Source organism: Musa acuminata, chromosome BXJ3-1 (assembly GCF_036884655.1).
Source record: "Musa acuminata AAA Group cultivar baxijiao chromosome BXJ3-1, Cavendish_Baxijiao_AAA, whole genome shotgun sequence".
In the NCBI taxonomy this organism is placed as follows: Eukaryota; Viridiplantae; Streptophyta; class Magnoliopsida; order Zingiberales; family Musaceae; genus Musa; species Musa acuminata.
This window is the reverse complement of record NC_088349.1, coordinates 33,763,057-33,783,115: the sequence shown is the minus strand read 5'-3', so window position 1 is coordinate 33,783,115 and position 20,059 is coordinate 33,763,057. Positions and strand designations below refer to the sequence as shown.

The following is a 20,059-nucleotide window of genomic DNA, read 5'->3' as shown; positions in this document are numbered from 1 at the left end:
AAAACCCGAAAAGCCTTAGAAACGGAAGAGTAACCAAGAAAGATGCCTTCATCGGATTTAGCATCAAATTTTTCTAAGGCATCCCTTTCATTCAAAATAAAGCATTTACAACCGAAAACTTTAAAATAGGAAATATTTGGTTTTTTATTATTCCATAATTCATAGGGAGTTTTTGATAGGGATGGTCTTATTAGAACCCTATTCATGATATAACAAGCCATATTTACGGCTTCGGCCCAAAAATACTTGGGTAAACTATGTTCATTTAACATCGTTCTTGCCATTTCTTGTAGGTTTCTATTTTTTCTTTCAACTACTCCATTTTATTGGGGATTCCTCGAAGTGGAGAAGTTGTGATTGTATCCATTAACTTCACAAAAAATTTGAAAGTCACGGTTTTGAAATTTGCCACCGTGATCACTCCGAATTGATGAAATCATTAAACATTTTTCGTTTTGAGTGAGTTTACAAAATTTAAAGAAATACTTGAAGCAATCACTTTTGTGAGCTAAGAAATAGGTCCAAGTGTATCTAGTATAGTCATCCACAATTACAAACGCATATTTGCTTCCTCCTAGACTTGTCGTGTCAATTGGTCCAAATAAGTCCAAATGAATCAATTGTAATGGTCTAGTGGTGCTAATTTGAGTTTTTGGTTTGAAACTAGTTTTTATTTGTTTACCTAGTTGACATGCATCGCATACTTTGTCCTTAATAAACTTTATATTTGGAATTCCTCGCACTAATTCTCTAGATGAGATCTTAGATATTTGTTTCATGCTTGCATGGCCTAGTCTCCTATGCCAAAGCCAAGCATCATCATTTAAAGCGGAGAAGCACATTTCATTACTTAGTTCATCAAGGTTGATGGTGTAGACATTATTTTGTTTTAATGCAATCATAATTATGTTATGGTTTGGTTTTTCAATAATACACACATTTGATTCAAATCTAACGATATAACCTTTATCGCATAATTGACTAACACTCAAGAGATTATGTTTCAATCCATCAACTAGTAAGACATCATCAATAGAAAATTTTAATTTGTTACCTATGGTTCCCTTGCCAATGATTTTGCCTTGGTTGTTGTCTCCGAAGGTGACGTACCCTTCTTCTTTGCTAGTGAGCATAGAGAAATGAGATGGATCTCCAGTCATATGTCTTGAGCATCCACTATCTAGATACCATCTCTTGCTCCTAGCTTGTGATGGTGTATGTTTCTACAAGAAAGGATTATTTTTAGGTACCCATTTTCTTTTGGGTGCCTTAAAAACTTGTTCATCATATTGCATAGAATTGATCATGATTCCTTTAGGAACCCAAATTAGTTTGTTCGGACTAATTTTCTTGAATGGACATTTATAAGTTTTATGTCCATATTTACAACAAAAGTTGCAATTGCTTTGGTGCCGAACATGTAAGATGAGGCCTTTAATGAAGGTGATTGGATTTTGGTGAGGACTTCTCACAAATCCGATTCCACTTCTTTTAGGAACGTGACCCTTATTTGTAAGGATCATGTTCAAAGATTTGCTACCAACCTCGAATTTCTTCAAAGTGTCCTTAAGTAGCAAGTTCTCCTTTTGGAGAGATTCTAGATCATGGCATTTTATACATGGAGCTAAACTATCATGATATTCAGTTTTTAATTTATCGATATCACAAGTGAGACCATCATGCTCCTTTTTTAGCAATTTGTATTTTCTACTAATTATCTTACAATCATCAAATTACTTATGGAAAGCATTTAATAATTCATGATAAGGTAAATCTGCATCAATTAAATCCGTTACCTCTTCTCCGATGGCCATTAGGGCGTAATGAACAACTTGCTCGGTGTTGGACTCCTCTTCTTCGGATACGCTTGAATCATCCCACGTTGCCTTGAGCGCCTTCTTCTTTAATATTCTCTTTTTGGCTTGAGGACAATCGTTCTTGTAGTGTCCCAGTTTTTTGCACTCATAGCAAATCACTTTGTCCTTCTTGTGTTCGAATTTATTTTTTATATTATTTTTAAATTTGTTCTTTCTTAAATATTTTTTAAATTTTTGAGTCAAAAGTACAATGTCATTGTCATTGTCCTCATCACTTGATGTTCCTTTCAAGTGGTCTTTTTGTGATGTGAGTGCCATATCCTTCCTGTTCTTTGGAAGGGGGTTCTCGAGCTCGTCATGAGCTTGACATGTCATTTTGTAGGTCATTAGAGACCCAATAAGTTCTTCAAGAGGGAATGTTTTAAGGTCTTTAGCCTCTTAAATTGTCGTAACTTTTGGATCCCAACTTTTAGGGAGGGATCTTAAGATTTTAGTTACTAGTTCAAAGTTAGTAAAATCTTTACCAAGAGCTTTGAGTCCATTGATGACATCCGTGAACCGGGTGTACATGTCTCCGATGGACTCACTTGGTTTCATTCGGAAAAGTTCGTAAGAGTGCACAAGGATGTTGATTTTGGACTCTTTCACTCGGCTAGTGCCTTCATGAGTGACCTCAAGAGTTCTCCAAATATCAAAAGCCGAATCACAAATTGAAACATGATTAAATTCATTTTTGTCTAGTGCACAAAACAAGGCATTCATAGCTTTTGCGTTTAAAGCAAAAACCTTCTTCTCCGATTCATTCAATTCACTCATCGGAAGAAAAGATTTTTTAAATCCGTTTTCAACAATAGTCCAAAGCTCGAAATCCATAGAAATGAGGAAGATCCTCATACGAGTCTTCCAATAAGTATAATCCGACCCATTAAACAAGGGTGGACGTGTGATAGAATGACCCTCATGTATGCCGGAGTAAGTCATCTCTCTTGGGTATCAAACCAAATATGAGAGTGAGCCTAGCTCTGATACCAATTGTTAGGATCGGAGCGGCACTAAGAGGGGGGGGGGGGGTGAATTAGTGCAGCGGTAAAGTGCGATAAACTTTTGACGATTTAAACACTTTCGGAAACTTCATACGATAAAAGCAACGTTTTCGTTTGAAACCATTTCGATTGCGTTTTAACTTGAAGGGATAAGTAAGACGGAGACAAAGAAGTAGAGCATTAAAGTGTAAATGGTTTGCAGTAATATAAATGACAATAAGTAAATACAAACCAGGGATCACGCCGATTTTACAGTAGTTCGGTCAAATGACCTACATCCACTTGTGAGGCCCCTCTTCGATGAGGCTCCCACCTTCCACTAGCAAATCTCTTGAAGGGGAAGGGTAAATACCCCTCTTACAACTTTTTACAAGCGGTTCACTCTCTTACATATTTTCAGCAAGAAAGAAGGAGGTGAACACTAGCAAATTGAAAACAAGACTAGCAAAGACTTTTCTAAGACCTTTCTCTCAATCAATTGCTTCTCAAAAAGTTGTAATCTCAGCTGAGATTTGAGGGGTATTTATAGGCCTCAAGAGGATTCAAATTTGGGCTCCAAAATTTGAATTCTCTTTGGATTCCCGATGCTGGCGGTGCCACCGCTTGTCAGTGGCGGTGCTACCGCCTGTCAGTGTCAGACACTAACATGGACTGGCGGTGCCACCGCCCAGCCCAGACGGTGCCACCGCCCAGCTCTCGGGTGCTGGGCAGTGCAACCGCCCAGTATGGCGGTGCCACTGCCAGACCCTTCGGTTCACTGGTTGGGCTTCAAATTTAGCCCAAACCAAGTCTAATTTTGGGCCCAGTTGGCCCCTAACCAGGATATAGGATTATCTCTTAATCCTAATCCTAATTACAAGTGAACTACATAACAAAAAAACATCCTAAGCAAGTTTTCAACCGCGAACGTCGAGTCTTGTTCCGGCGAGCTTTCCGACGAACTTCTTCCGACGGACTCCCAGCAAGCTCCCGAACTTGTGATGACTCTAACGAGTAGCCGAGCCTTCTCGATGATCTCCGTGAACCTCCGACGATCTCTTCGGCGAACTTCTGAAAATTCCGACAAGTTCCCGATTTCTTCTCGATTGGTTCCAGCAGCATCTCTGACGATTCTTCGGACTCTTAAACGTCCATCGAACTTGACTCCGGTATTCTTGCTTTGTATTTTCTGGTTATCGTAGTTAATCCTACACACTTAACTTAATAATATAGATTAGATCAATTAACCCATCAATTGATTTTATCATCAAAATTCGAGATTCAATAGAAATTGCTATCTTGAACATCACCAAGGAGTGCTATCTTGCCTATCTCAAGAAGCAAAAAGTTAACTTGCACATCTAGCAAATCTTATATTTCAAGAAGTAAGAGTTGCTTTCTTGAATATCTCAAAATTGCTAGCTTGCGTGTCTTAAAATATTGAAAAAATTTTGCTAGCATGTATATTGTAAACTTGTTATCGTACTACCATGTATATCTATGATGATAGCAAACTTACATGATGATAAAAATGGATATTATGTTTTTCATGCAATGAGTTGAACTTGTATTTCCATACACATGATAGTGGAACTTCTCCTTTTTGTTGATGACAAAGGGGGAGAAGTATGATCATATTATGCATGATGACGTGTTGCAAATATTCATGATGAATAATTGCAATGACTTAAATTTAGTTTGAATTCAAGGTTCTATCAATATGGCATATTGATAGGGGGAGTTTGTTTAAACTCCGGGAGTTAAGGTTAACTCCGTCGTCGATTGGTTGTCATCATAAAAAATGGGAAGATTGTTGAATCTCGGATTTTGATGATAAAACCAATCAATATGTGTTTATATTGTAATCTGTGTTTTGAGTGACATAAGATGCTTCAATCAGGATAAGACAATTAAAGCAGAAAAAATCATGTTGGGCTGGAGAAACATGTCAGAAGATTAGATATCGGGCCCGTGGATCGGTCGATGTATCGACAGAAGGCTTCGGGCCGTGGATTCGGGCATCGAGCCAAGAAGAGCAGATATTGCGCCAAGGATATCAGAGTTACGGAGTCAATTGGCCGATTGGGCAATAGGCCGCAAGAGAGGACGATGTGCCAAAGAATTGGATGAAGCGTCGAGAGACCAATGATATGCCGGACAACTTGATTAATGCTTAGTATTAATTGTCTAGATCGAAGTTTGTTTTACATGTGCAGGATTAATTACGATAGCTTGAAGACATAAAGCAAGTTTACCGGAGTCAAGTTCGATGGGTGTTCGAGAGTCCGCCGAAAGTCCGAAGAATTGTCAGAAGTGCTACCGGAACCAACCGAGAAAGAATCGGGGACTTGCCGAAGTTTTCGAAAGTCCGCCGAAAAGATCATCAGAGGTTCATGGAGATCACTGAAAAGGTTCAGATACTTGCAAAAGACTCGTTGAACTTGCCACAAGACCGGGAGCTTGTTGGGAGTCCGTCGGAAGAAATCCGAGGGTATATCAGAAGTCCGTCGAAAGTTCGCCAGAAAGCTCACTGGAAGGAAACTCGACATTGCCAGTTAAAAATTTGCTTAGGGCTATGTCTTAATTTCATAGTTTGCATATAATTTGGGTTAGGATTAAGGGTTAATCCTATAACTCGGTTAGGAGCCAATTAGGCCCGAGTTTGGACTGGTTTGGGCCAAGTTTGGAGCCCAACCAGTGAGCTGGAATAGTCCAGGCGGTGGCACCGCCAGACTAGGTGGTAGCACCACCCAAAACCTGAGAGGTCCGGCGGTGGCATCGCTAGTACACTGTTAGTGTTAAATTTGGAGCCCAAATTTAGATTCTCTTGGAGCCTATAAATACCTCTCAATTCTCAACAGAGATTACACCTTTTTGAGAAGTTAGAAAGTGAGAAAAAACCCTAGCAAAGTCTTATTTTTAATAGCTTAAGTGTTCACCTCCCCTCTTTCTCTTTGGAAAAATCTATAAGAGTGTGAACCACTTGTAAGAAGGTTGTAAGAGGGGTATTTGGTCCTTCTCCTATAAAGTGATTTGCTAGTGGAAGTTGGGAGCCTCATCGAAGAAGGCTTCGAAAATGGATGTAAGTCATTTGACCGAACCACTATACATCGTGGTATTCTTTGAATATGTAAGTATTTAATTTTTTGAACTATTTCTCTACTTAGCTACAAATTGTTCGGTTTTTATCTCCCCACTCTTAGCTACCTTTACTATTTTAGTTAAGTCATCTTTCGTCGAATCGAAATCTCTACATATTTACGAAATCGATTTCAATCTTTCCCTACAAATCAAACTATTTTTGTTTCGCAGATTTTGAGCACCAATCTTCGTATGACGACGAACATATATCTTTGGAAAATTAGGGGTTTTATTTTTAATGTTCTTTCGCTACGCATGTGATGTCGTCCCAAGATTTTCCTATACCACCGCCCACTTTGGGTAGTGCCACCGCTTAGCAAGACTCCAAGTGGTCGAGTGAGCCTTCCATCCAGCCCAACTTGGCCCTATTTTGAGCGCAATTGACCCCAAATTGAGTTAATGGAATTATCTCCCAAGCCTAACCCTAATTATGTACTAACTTTAATTTTTAAGATATATACTAAACAAGACAAGTCCGATAAGTCTAAGTTTTTTTCAACGGATTTTCGTCGATCTCTCGGTAATTTTTCAGCGGACTCTTAGCAAGCTCCTAGATTTCACGATGATCATCTTATCGAGTTCCGATGAGCTTTTTTGGCAAGCTTCTAGACTTCTCGGCCAATTCCGATGGCACTTCCGATGAACCTTTGAGCTTCCAATGAACTCTCGAACTCCCAACGAATTCTCGATCTCGACTCCGATACTTTATTTTGCTTTATGCCTTGAACACTATTGTAGTTAATCCTACACATTTTTCTTAATATATAGATTGGATTAAATAATTTACCAATTGATTTCATCATCAAAATTCGAGATTCAAGAGATAAGATATGATATTTTTTTTATAAAAAATAATTATTATTCATCAATTAAGATAGCACCAAAGCTTCAGAATTATCATTCTAGGAAAAGGAGTAATGGATAGATCAGAAAGTCATCGTTTCTCGATAATGTTGAGTCAATTAACCATCCCAGTAAGATTGACAAGATGATAGATATCTTTATAGAGATTTTATATCCATCAAGAAGCATTGGAATGATTTCGGGAGTCGATTTTAATCAAGATATTATGATAATCATCCATTGTTTTGTAAATCCTGTCTTAGATGACACATAATATTTGGCTTCAAAGATATTTTCTGTTTATGTGTTTCTCGAATAATAATAATATTTGTGATGTAGTATATCAAAGTTAGAAGAAGGGAAGCATCCCATTCATCCTTAATTGGATATGAACTTTTTTTCATTTATTTCATACAAATGTGTCATATATTCATAATCCATCCATTTTTATAGTATGGTGTTTGTCTTAAAAGTTATTGTGAACGAATTTTTCAATACATGATAATATTTTTACTCAAGTTTATTTATCTAATTATTTTACTTAATTTTTTAACAGAAAATATTTTAGGTTATTTGTTAGTGGTGTAATAGAACTGTCTTTTTAGAGATTTTATAATAATTACTTCATAATTATCACACGAGGTAATTAGATGATTAGAATAAAAAGAGTAAGACTCACGACATTCTTAAACCACTTATTATGCAAATCATGATAGTAACAGGAAAGAATGTATCGCTGGAAAGTACTTATAATCATATATCGTTTTGAAATCTCGTTAGCTTAGAAATAATATTTAAAGAGTATTATAAATGCATAATTAATCAAGCGTATGAGACCAAATCAAGATGGCAAAACGATCATTAAAAATAAAAGACAAAAGATTTGAATGAAGAAAATGGGCAAATAAAAATCTACCACGTGTTAACAGTAAAAGTCATCACTGCTTGTCTTTTTTGATTTAGGGGAGAAGGACGTCAAACGATCATGAACATTGGGAACAGAATGTCCCAGAGTTAAAAGAGAAAAATTATTAATGAGCTAAAATGTTATTTTATCCTGTCAGATCTATTTTTCTTACTCGATTTGGATTTGGCAGCTTTACGCCTCACCAATTAATGCTGCCATTTCCTAATGCATGGTTAGGACAACGACGGCACAAACCAAGGGAAAGGATGGAAGATAGAATTTATATATTATTATAGATAAAATATTATACTTTATTATATAAAATTATAAAGGAAAGAAAGAACTTTGGAAGTGCCCTGTGAGTTGTCGACTGATGGGCTTCGTGGTGGGCCCTGTGCTTTCGGCGAATTGGAACAATGGAGGTGAGCTGGGGTAGGAAACGAGGTGCTGTAGGAAAAGGCCAAAGTGGGTTCTTTGTTATTCTTAGCCCACTCTAATTTTATTTCGATTCATTTTCTTTTTATCTTTAAATATCTTTAAATATCCACCGCTCGTTTGTTTTTCTTTTTTCTTTTTTCTTTTTAGGAAAACGACGAGACCTCCGACGCAGAATAGGTGGTGCCTGGGATCGGCTGCTCGCGACACTTCCTTCGATTTCGATCCGCCTCGAGAAATCGGAGCCCGAGGGTTTTCGATCTTGGTCTCTCTATCTCGAGGGTCACCCCCATCCGTAATCCCAGCGTCGCCTTGTCGCGGGACTGCCTGGCGATCTACACCGGGGAACGCAATGAAGGGCCTCTTCAAGTCGAAGCCGCGGACTCCCGCCGAGATCGTGCGTCACACGCGGGAGCTCCTCATCTACGTCGACCTCAACTCGAACTCCCGAGACACCAAGCGGGAGGAGAAGGTGAACGATCCCATCGCGATACCGTGCTCTTATCCTTCCTTGTGCTTTCTGCGGCATCTTTTCGTTTTCGTTTTTAATTTATTTGGCCTTTTGTTTGATGGTCTGTTGCCTAATAATTGACTATTATTGATTAAAAAAAAACGATTTTGCTTGTGCTCACGTCTGATTTATTTCTGTTCATTGGGGTTGCACTGTGATAAAGTTTTACTGCATAATGTGCATGGGGGTAAAATGAAGTGATGACTTTTCGTTGCTTTTCGTAAAGCTGATTCCTGCTTTTCTTTTGAGACTTAATTATTCTTGTGTTGTCTACTTAGGAAAGCTGGAATATTTGTGGATACCGCTGCGTGAACGTAGAAAATAATCAATTGTTTATTGCTGCCACGTTGTGGTCTCACAGTCGAACGTTTTATTAATTAGACTAGATTTTATTAGCAACAAGTTGATTGAGTGGATTTAAGAACTATGGTGGTTCTTCGGAGAAGAGCTTGCCCCGTGGATTGTTCTTTAGAGTATCTTTTGTGGCTCAATAAACTAAATTTTCTTTTCTTGCTTAAAAAGCAATGCAAAACCTGAAACAAGCGACTGCAATGATCACATAAAAACAATGTTGACATAGATCTTAAAAAAGTTGGCAGCTAGAGTCGAGACCCAGAGGAAAAAAGTTAAACGTGTCTTAGGAGAACTTTGTTCGTTTGGTCTCATTAGTCCTTTTTGGAGTGAGCTTGGCCTATCCATCTTCCAACATTGTTCTTTTGATGCATGAAAATAGTTGTAATTTTAGGTTCTTGATAACTACAATTGCATGATCTGATATTTAGACTAGAAACATGGTCTGACCACAAGACAACATGCACTCTTTGGACTTTTCCAATTTAAAAAACTGAAACTGAAGAGGGCTTTTGTAGTCGGTCAAGTAGAAGTGAGCTAATCAGTTGAACTTCATTTTGATGGAGGGTGGCCAGAACCAATTATAGTCTGAAGTTCCAATTTTTATGTTTTAAAACAAGGTTTACTACTTACCTAGTATCTAGATTTTTGCTTAAGGGGCAAGCTCTTCTCCATGGAAGGGCATTTACCCTTTTAATGCTTCCTCTTCACTTAGAAAAGGAGTTAGTACTGTTCTAAAGGTGGGGAGGGTTATGTATGCTGTTTCATGCAGAATAAATCAATTGGCCAAATTTTATGAAAAAAATGCTAGATAACTTTTGTGGACTTTGTTACATTTTTAATCAGAATTTGAATCCCCTCTAATTCGTTTAGTCCTTGTTTCTTAAGAAGTTTCGGTAAGCCTTATGGGTGGTTGTTCCTTATTGTTGTGAGTTGGACTCTTTATGAAGCCTTTTGAGTTTAAAAGTATTTCGAGTTTGTTTAAGGACATGAAGTTTTGGATTTAGGTAATATTATATGAGGAGAAAAAGAATGTGAGTTGGGCTATATCTTTGGTTTATAACATATATACATCTAAAAAGCAGTTCTGCATCATGCTTTCAAGCTCTTGAGAGTTTTGCTATCTCATTTGAGTTATAGGTGCAGTGAAGGATTTTGACTCCAAGTTTACAAGGGAAGGTATTACCTACTTAGTGTAGGTCAATTATTCTTTGTTTTAAAGTATAATGCCAAGGCACATATTTCACAAGAAAAATGACAAAACAATATGTAGTGTTAGGCATTAATTGACAGAGGGAACCAGGGCATAAAATACCAGAGTCTAGCTGGATAGAGAGGACGAGAGAGAAAAAGAATGAGATGAGGAAGAGAAAGAGATTTTAAAGAGAACAACAAAATAAAGGTGTCAGATATAAGTAAAGAAAAACAGTCATATAAAAGAAAGGGTACAAAAATAGGAATGTCACCAAGGTATTAACCTTGGGCATTGGTTTTCCCCTCCAAACCCCCAACACAACCGGCTACCCTGATATATCATCATTCACACCCAAGCCATTTCTCTTCATACGGGTTTGGCAGTTTGGCTGATAAGCACCATCCAGATTTATGTATGCTGCATAAAAGAAATGCTCCCCAAATCCCTACGGCTACACTTAAGCCAACATCATATCCTGATACATGTTACAGCTTAGCCTTTTCTCTTCAGTTTGGTGTTGGGCTAAAGAGCATGACTTTGCAAAGGCTGCCTAAAATATTTGTCATATTTTACAGCTTTCATAACTTTTAAGTGATTACATGACTTCAAAAATCAATGTAAAAGAGCCCCTTTTTAAAACATCCATCTATATCTTACTGAAGTTGTGAACAGAGACTCATATACTTAAAGACAAAATTCTGTTGACTAAAATTTTATAATAATATTTTTTATTTATTAATCATCTAAGCTCTACTTATCTTAAAGATAAGACTTAGATGAACTCTTATTATTGACTGTTATGTTCAACTCCTCTATGCAGATGGCAGAATTATGTAAAAATATCCGGGAGTTAAAATCTATTCTCTATGGCAACAGTGACTCAGAGCCAGTGGCTGAAGCTTGTGCACAGTTGACTCAAGAGTTCTTCAGAGAGAATACCTTGCGTCTATTAATTGTTTGTCTCCCAAAACTGAATCTAGAGGTAATTTTGTTAGTTACGATGTTTGATTTTGTTGTTGGAACTGAGATTTTTTTTTTCCATGGTTCAAGTGTAATAATTTTTAATTTTTTTTATACTGTACTACATATTAATCATCTCACTGAGCACTCAGTTTGCCAACTTGTTGCTGAAATTTGTTGTGTTTTTGCAGGCCCGAAAAGATGCTACTCAAGTTGTCGCAAATTTGCAAAGGCAACAAGTTCATTCGCGGTTAATTGCTTCTGATTACTTGGAAGCTAACAAAGATCTTCTGGACCTTTTAATTTCTGGGTGAGACATTAAGTTCTACAGCTTTGTGATCAGAAGATCATATAAATAAATAAATAAATAAATAAATAAATAAATAAATATATATATATATATATATATATATATATATATATATATATATATATATATATATATATATATATATATATATATATATATATATATATATATTGTGTTCATGATGTTGCTCATGTTTCTTTTTCTATAAGCAGAGATTTGTACCATTTATTTATTTAGATTATGTTTTAATATCATCTAGCTCCTTTAGGATTTGCTTGATTGCATACCATAAATAAATTTGTAGTGTTATTAGTTTTTTTTCTTATTGCAGAACATTTTCATATTGGTGTGAGCTCACCCTAGATATGCATACCTACTGCTTTTTAGCCTCGTCAACATCATCTTTATAGCATCCATATTTCAATATATTGGTCATTCTGTTTTGGATCTTTTAGTAGTCATTATGGCATGATGTTTGGCTATCAAATCCACTTGTTATATCATATTGTAACTGAACAGTAAAAACAACAGTAATGGCACTGGCTGGGGAGATATATAATGTTCTGTTCTTTTTTCTTCAACTAATTTATGATGAGAAATGATTTTTCTTTGACTACAATTGTATGTACCAGACATTAAATGGGTGGGTAACTGATTTTGATTAATAGATAAAATCCGTATATGTTCATCCACAAATCTTGATGTTAACTATGAATACAACAATAGTTGATAAAAAAAACATTGCAAGTTTGTTATGTACTAATCACATGAATCTAGAGGAGAAAGTCAGTTCAGAAGAGGGGAAGTGGAAATGATGATGTCCAAGGAAAAGGTCATAAATGTAGTTCTTTTGGCTGATATGCACATTTAAATTTGCAAAGGCTTCATATTTCTTAGCTAATAGTTGTAAATTAATTTTCCATCATTTGTCTTATGAGAATTATTACAAAATAGAATACAAACTTTGTTGATAGTTTGGCTATGTTCATTTTTGTCTATAATGAGATTGCAAAATATTATCTCAAATTCTGCAGCTACGAAGATATGGACATTGCTCTGCATTATGGGGCCATGCTAAGAGAATGTATTCGACATCAATGTATAGCTAGGTATTTAATTTAGTTTTATTTAGGACATTTGGTTTCTTTCTTTTCTCAAAATTTTTGTGGCTACCATTTATTGTATGTTCTGATATCAGTCTGGCTTTTTTCCTTTAGATTCTACCACTAGAAAAACAAGGGAAAATTTATCAATTTCTTTATCAGTTATGTTCTAATTCTCCAGTTTCCTGTTTTGCCACTGGGCATATTCTCTTCTCAAGTTTATATATTACTTACAGAAAAAATATTGCAAGTGATGAATAAATGTTATGCATATAAATTGGGTGTTTAACATAAGGAATCAGTGTCCCTTACAGAATAGTAGAATACTTTGATGAATTTCTTATCAAGATCTTGCTACATATTTTCTTGTATGGTTTTAAACTTTCTTCATGTAGTGAATGCCTTTTCTCACCAGTCAACCCTGAAACTTTGCTAGTCAATGGACTCGTTTCCATTTTATTGGTGTTTGTATATTGATATTTCATCTTAAGGCCCAAATTTCATTAAAGGAGTTGGCTAGTGTAGATTAGATGTTAAATATTTTGATCCATTGATGTATAAAATTTCTGACATTCTTCCATATAGCTCAGCCATGAGGACTACAATTGTGACCTCAATTTTGATTTAAGTGATTGTCACCAAGCAATTGAAATGAGTCCCACTCTTTAACTTTATAACTTGGTTGATCAAGTTATATTAATCCCAACTTTTATCCTGGCCTATCATTTTATCTTCCAGCACCTTTCGAATAATTTTCCCTAGACATCATATGAAAGAGCATACTTCTCTCTTCACTGTTGATTCGAGTTGCTTGTGTGAATTCTTGTGTTTCACTATTGGTTGAGGTTTAAGAATCATAAAGTCATCAAATGCCTACATGGTAATGTGTGGAAACCCCTTGGCACTAGATAGAACAACTAGGCACACAGTCACAACTATGAAAAAGTTATGGTTATTATTCCAAAACTGATTCTTTATGGGCAAAATGAACTTGTTTGATGAAACTTCAATATCACAGCATTTTGCATATGAAATATCCTTTTTAACTACAGTTGGTACTGGCAAAATTTGCTGAAGATTAGGGAGATTGCAAGGAGATCTACTGGCTACAAGTTGGGTGATGGCGAAGCCTTATATTTCTGGACAATAGCTATCTGGAGGATGTTTACTGTTTAGAAACAGGGTGTATACCGAAGCTGGTAATCAGATCAAAGTTTCAGAACTCATTATCAATGGCAGATGAGTTTTCCATCTGCTCAATGATACCACTGATCAGATACGTGAAGTAAGAATTACTGAAATCAATGAAACTACTGTTTGGTTATCCCGGTGTTCCCCCAAGTTCTAAATAAATGCCTGTTAGTTCTATTAGGAATCCTTCTCCACTGTGAGGAGGGATGATATTGTTTGGCACAAGAAACAAATTCCCAGAAATGCCTGTTAGTTCTATCAGAAAATGGCTGCTTTATATTAGTATTATTTTTGGCTTTTCTTTGCTGCTTACTGTTAATTTCTGACAGTGCATTCTTGCCTCTGAGTTTGATGGTTAAAATTTTTTGTCCTTGTAACCTGTGTTTTGCTTGTTGTTAGAGAACTAAGTGTTTTTTTAGGTAGTTAGTTAAGTTGAGGTTTATAATGTGGTGGGGCATGGCATTGTTTCACCACTTGGCATCTCATCGTTATTCCATTTTTTACTGGATTCTTTATTCTGATTTTGGTAAGAATACAACTTTTACCCATGAAGAGAAAAAGCATTCTAGTAATTATGAAGTTATTATACAACAGATGATATGCTCTATGTACTCCTCCTTCGCCTTTTCTGTGTAAATCATATAAGATGGAGATTCTATCACCCAATATTTGGTATCAGCCATAATAATTCTAATTTCAGGATGTCCCACTCTTATGTCCTTTTTATGTATGTTGTGTTGGAAGATACCTCTTTAATATACTAATGTAAATTAAAATAAAAAAATTAAGAGGCATTAATTAAATACTGATTAGAACAATCAGGACACATGGGCTAAAAAAAGCATAATGATGAGGTTTTAACAAATTTCATTGTTGAAATTATTTATTGCACAAGGTTGTAGAACATTAATTTTTGTGTGGTAACTCAAAAGTAAAAATAACTACTTGTTTATGTTGCATTATTTAAAATTGTAAGCGCTCTCATTTCCTAGTAGTAGGATGTAGTCCTTAAAATATAGGTCTTAGGTTCACCTAAGCACTTGGGGGATTGCCTCGTCTGAAAGAACTAGGTGCCTAGGCTTTGGTGTGGCTGAAGGCTGAAGCACCTTGGTGCTGCTTTAACAACATTAGTTTTTAGTTGAAACCAAGGATCGTAATTTTGCCGTACTGGAGTTTCAAGTGTAGCTCGGTATGGTATGGTACGATATAGAGTATTGAGCAATAAACCAAGGTGTATCACTTGGTATATATATATATATATATATATATATATATATATATATATATATATATATATATATATATAAGTTTAAAAAAAGGTGACGTCGCCTCGTTTCTTCTGCCCACGTGGGGAGAGGCGACGTTTCTTCTCCCCATGATGTCGCCAAGGCTTCTTCTCCCTGCGCGGATGAGGAGAAGTCGTCAACGACACCGAGGCCTCGTTGCCTCAAATGAGGAGGCAACATCTTATTTGTGGCGTCCAATGATGGATCGGGATCGTCGAGGGAGAGCAACGCCAGATCTTTAGGTTCTCCCTTCTCTTCTCCCTCTTCTTCTCCCTCTTCTTTCTTCTCCCTCGGCTAATACCACTCGGTAGCAGGCAGCGATGGTTGAAATCGACCGTCACTGACCGATTTAGGGTGGTAACGGGGTGGAAGCAGCCCCAATCAACGACGGTACTGTCCGGTAACGAGCAGTCTACGTATTGGTCTCCTGACAGATCGGTACGTACCGCTTGGTACGGGTGGTATTATTCAAAATTAAAATCCTTGTTTGAAACCAATGTTTTGACTTGTGTCACTAACGGTCGTCGCGTACCCGCAACAACTCTGACGACTGCTCATCGAACCGAGCCAAACAACCCCAAAACAGCCCAAAACAGCTCTATTTTCGTGTGCCGCTGGCTGTTTTCTGCAGCCCGCCTCCTCTCACAAAAATGTCAGCCATCTCAGCCCCTTTGAACCCTCTGGGTGACACAGGGCTGGATGGGGCTTCAATATAGTGTCGGGCGTTGAACAACCTTTTGTAAGTTCACACGTTACCTTGACGGGAACTTGTTATCGCGCCCGGCACCCGGTGAGCAGCTGTTTGTGGATTTGCAGCTGTTCGTTCAACCCTCTAAAGTCCTTGTTTTCCCCCGCTCCCTCTTTTCTCTTGTGCACGCAAGGTGCTCGCTGAATTGCTTGTAAAGCTTCCCCTCTTTTCGCGAGACGTCGGGAGTTGTCCGTCGCTCGTTTTTTTGAACTAATCAACTTTCTCTTTTACAGGTCTTTCGTGACCTGCGAGAGGTTGCAAGTGGGCTGATCTTTGCGGAGCAATATCTCAAGGGCGAAGCGCGACTTAGGCAACGCAAGCTAAGTTCGCGTCTTTGCCGCAAGGGTGCATCGCGACTTAGGCAACGCAAGCTAAGTTCGTGTCTTGGCCGCAAGGGTGCCTCACGCCTTAGGCAATTCCAGCTAAGGCCGTGACATTGTGGTATCAGAGCGGGCAAACACTTCGAGCGAGCAGCGAAGGAACTTCGCAACTTCGCCATGGCAAAGTATCGTGGCGAATCAAGCAAGACGAGGCGAGCCGGACCCTTGCCCCAAGCAGTCGCAGGTGGGCTGCATGTGCATACTCGCTCTCATGCTGTTGGAGCCGCTCAAGAGGAGTGCGGCAGCGAACATGACGAGCGAGAAGTTTGCTACTCTTCGCGAGCGGAGGAGGCGCAATCTAGAGCGCCAACGGGGAAAAAGAGTCACAAGGAGAGACTCACAACGGCGGAAACCCGCTTGGATGTTCTTGAAGCGAGCATGGAGGAACTCTACCATGGCCAACAAAGGCTTGTTGGGGTAAAGAGCTCGCAAGAGGAAGCGGAGTCCAGGATCGACAAGGTCGAGGCCCTAGTCGACCGACTGTCTGACGACACCAAAGACTCCGTGCAACACTTACAGGATGTTGTGGCGGAACTCACTTCAAAGGTGGCTATGCTCACAAGAGCACTAAATGCGGGAGGAAGCAACACTCGCGTTGCACCACCACAAAACTTGAGGGCACCCGAGCCTCATGGTTATGGAGGGGCCAGAGATGCCAAAGAGCTCGAGAATTTTCTGTTCGACATGGAACAATACTTTCGAGCTACGAGGCCCGATTATGAAGATACCAAAGTTTCGATAGCAACGATGTATTTGAATGGAGATGCGAAACTTTGGTGGCGAACCTGTTGGGAGGAGATCCAACAAGGTTGGTGTCGAGTTGACACTTGGAAGGACTTGAAGCGGGAGTTGAGAACTCAGTTCCTACCGGAGAACACAGAGTTCGTCGCAAGAAGGAAGTTGAGACAACTCCGCCAGAGTACTTCCATCCGAGACTACGTGAAACAATTTTCTGCGCTAATGCTGGACATACAAGACATGTTCGAGAAGGACAAGCTGTTCAGCTTCCTCGATGGTTTGAAGCCATTGGCTCAACAAGAACTAAATCGAAGGAATGTCACCGATGTGGTCGGGGCAATTGCTGCTGCAGAAAGGCTCACCGACTTTGTTTCCTCTGAAGACCCGGGAAGAAGGAAACAATCTTCAGGCAGTCGCCCTCCAAAATATTCTCGAGGGAAGGAGCTCGGGGGCAAACAAAAGAAGAAGAGTTCCCACAAAGGGCCAAGCCCGAAAGGCAAGGCCTCGAAACCTGGCGGATGCTTCTTGTGCGGAGGGCCCGCACATGGTGAGGGAGTGCTCACAAAAACAGGCACTCAATGCTTTAACAGCTTCCATCCACCCTTCCAAATCGGACAAGGGCAAGGCTGTCGCTCTTAGCTTGAGTAGTTCTGAAGCCATCAGCGACGATGAGGAGTCGCAAGAATCCCGGATGGGAGCCATGCGTTTGTTGAACGCCATGCGGGGTCAAGTGGGGGAGAACCCAAAGACAAGGCAACAAAAAGCAGGAAGTGGCGAGCTGATGTATGTAGACACTAAGCTCAATGGACAAACAACTCGTGCAATGGTGGACACGGGTGCTACCCACAACTTCATAGTCGATCGAGAAGCAAAGCGACTTGGGTTGATCTTGGAGAAGAGCCCAAGTCGAATGAAGGCGGTGAACTCGGAGGCCAGGCGAATCTTCGGGTTGGCAAAGGGAGTTCCCATCAAGATCGGAACATGGAGCGGGAACACCAACATGATGTCAGTGTCATTAGATGACTTCCAAGTGATTCTTGGAATGAAGTTTATGCACGCGGTGAAGTTGGTGCCTATGTCGTTCCTAAACTCCTTGTGTATGATGGGAGGTGACGACCCCTACGTGGTTCCCGTCTCTCGGAGAGGAACCAAGGAACCCTAACATATATCGGCATTGCAACTGAAGAAAGGGGTGCGAAAAGGTGAATTAACCTTCGTGGCTGCTATGAAGCTAGAGCCACTCGACGAAAAGGCCATTCAAGAACCTGCTGTGGTGGCGAACGTCCTGAAAGAATTCATTGATGTTATGCCACCCGAGTTGCCGAAGACTCTTCCACCACGCAGAGGCGTGGATCACAACATCGAGCCGGAGCCAGGAGTGAAGCCTCCAGCGAGACCACCCTACCGCATGCCCCCACCAGAGTTGGCAGAACTCAGAAAGCAGTTAGGTGAGCTACTAAGCGGTGGTCTCATCCGCAGCTCTAAAGCACCTTTCGGAGCTCCAGTTCTCTTCCAGAAGAAACAAGATGGGAGCCTCCGACTTTGCATCAATTACCGAGCCCTTAACAAAGTGACAGTGAAGAACAAGTATCCCATCCTACTCATCGCAGACTTGTTCGACTAGTTGGGCAAAGCTAAGTATTTCTCGAAACTCGACCTTCGGTCGGGGTATTGACAGGTACGCATTGCTGAAGGCGACGAAGCGAAGACTACCTGTGTGACCAGGTATGGAGCGTTTGAGTTCTTGGTGATGTCTTTCAGCTTAACTAACGCTCTGGCCACGTTCTGCACTCTCATGAACCAACTATTCAAGGAGTATTTGGACAAGTTCGTGGTCACTTAGACGATATCGTCGTATATAGCCAAACGCTCGAGGAGCATGTTCAGCACCTTCGGACAATTTTCAAGGTTCTCAGGGAGAACACTTTGTTCGTAAAAAAGGAGAAATGCTACTTCGCCCAAACGGAGATCTTATTCTTGGGGCATCGAATCGGTGATGGTTCCATTCGCATGGACAAATCAAAAGTGCAAGCGGTTGCGGAATGGTGAACTCCAAAGAAGGTGCCAAAGTTGAGATCCTTGGTTTCGTCAACTACTATCGACGCTTCATAGCGGGGTATCCGAAGCGTGCAACTCCACTGACGGAGTTACTGAAGGAGCAGCCTTGGAAGTGGTTGGACAAATGTGAAATAACATTCCAAGATCTGAAGGCTACTGTTATGGAAGAACTAGTGCTCAAATTGCCAGACTATGGGGGAGCCTTTTGAAGTCCATACAGATGCTTTGGACTTCACCATTGGGGGAGTACTCATGCAGGAAGGTCATCTGGTGGCCTACGAGAGCCGTAAGCTCAATGAGACCGAGCAGCAGTATCCAGTGCATGAGAAGGAGATGACAGTGGTGATCCACTGTCTACGAGTTTGGTGACACTACCTTCTCGGATCACGATTTGTGCTGAGGACAAACAATATCGCTCTGAGCTATTTCTAAACACAGAAGAAACTTTCCCCAAAACAAGCACGATGGTAGGACTTCTTGGCTGAATTTGATATGACAATGGAGTATAAGCCTGGGAAGGCAAATGTCGTGGCCGATGCATTGAGTCGAAAAGTGGAGCGCGTGAATGTCGCACAATTGGAGAGCGGAGGCCAAGCAAGTCAATTGCACTCCAACTTCCTTTCCAGGATCAGGGATGGACTGTATAGTGACCCCCAGGCAGTTATCCTGATGCAGCTCATCAAAGAAGGCAAGGCACGACGATTTTAGGTCCAGGAAGGACTCGTTTACACAAAAAGGAATAGGGTTTATGTTCCCCGAGTGGATAATTTGAGGTGTGAACTCTTAAGAGAGTGTCACGATTCCCTTTGGGCTGGACACCCAGGCATTCACAGAATGTTGGCTCTCGTGGAAAGGGCCTTCTACTGGCCGAAGATGGGGACTTATGTGAAGGAATATGTTCGAACATGCCTTACTTGCCAACAAGACAAGGTGGAGCAGTGGAAGCCGGTGGGACTTTTGGAGCCGTTGCCCGTACCAGAAAGGCCGTGGGAGAGCATTTCCTTGGACTTCATATCAAGCTTGCCACTTGTAGGGAGACTCGGATCGATACTCGTGGTGGTCG

At 39.8% G+C, this 20,059-nt stretch overlaps 1 protein-coding gene across 1 annotated transcript in view; it reads left to right on the top strand.

Annotated features, from left to right (window-relative positions):
• Positions 1-8,315: 8,315 nt before the first annotated feature.
• The window catches only part of LOC135629540 (putative MO25-like protein At5g47540), a 33,317-nt gene continuing 21,573 nt past the window's right edge, over positions 8,316-20,059 (top strand). The window contains exons 1-4 of the mRNA XM_065137051.1: positions 8,316-8,637; positions 11,043-11,204; positions 11,374-11,492; positions 12,527-12,601. Coding sequence (XP_064993123.1) covers positions 8,518-8,637; positions 11,043-11,204; positions 11,374-11,492; positions 12,527-12,601 — 476 coding nt within the window. The 5' untranslated portion in view covers positions 8,316-8,517. The remainder of the gene's footprint in view (positions 8,638-11,042; positions 11,205-11,373; positions 11,493-12,526; positions 12,602-20,059) is intronic.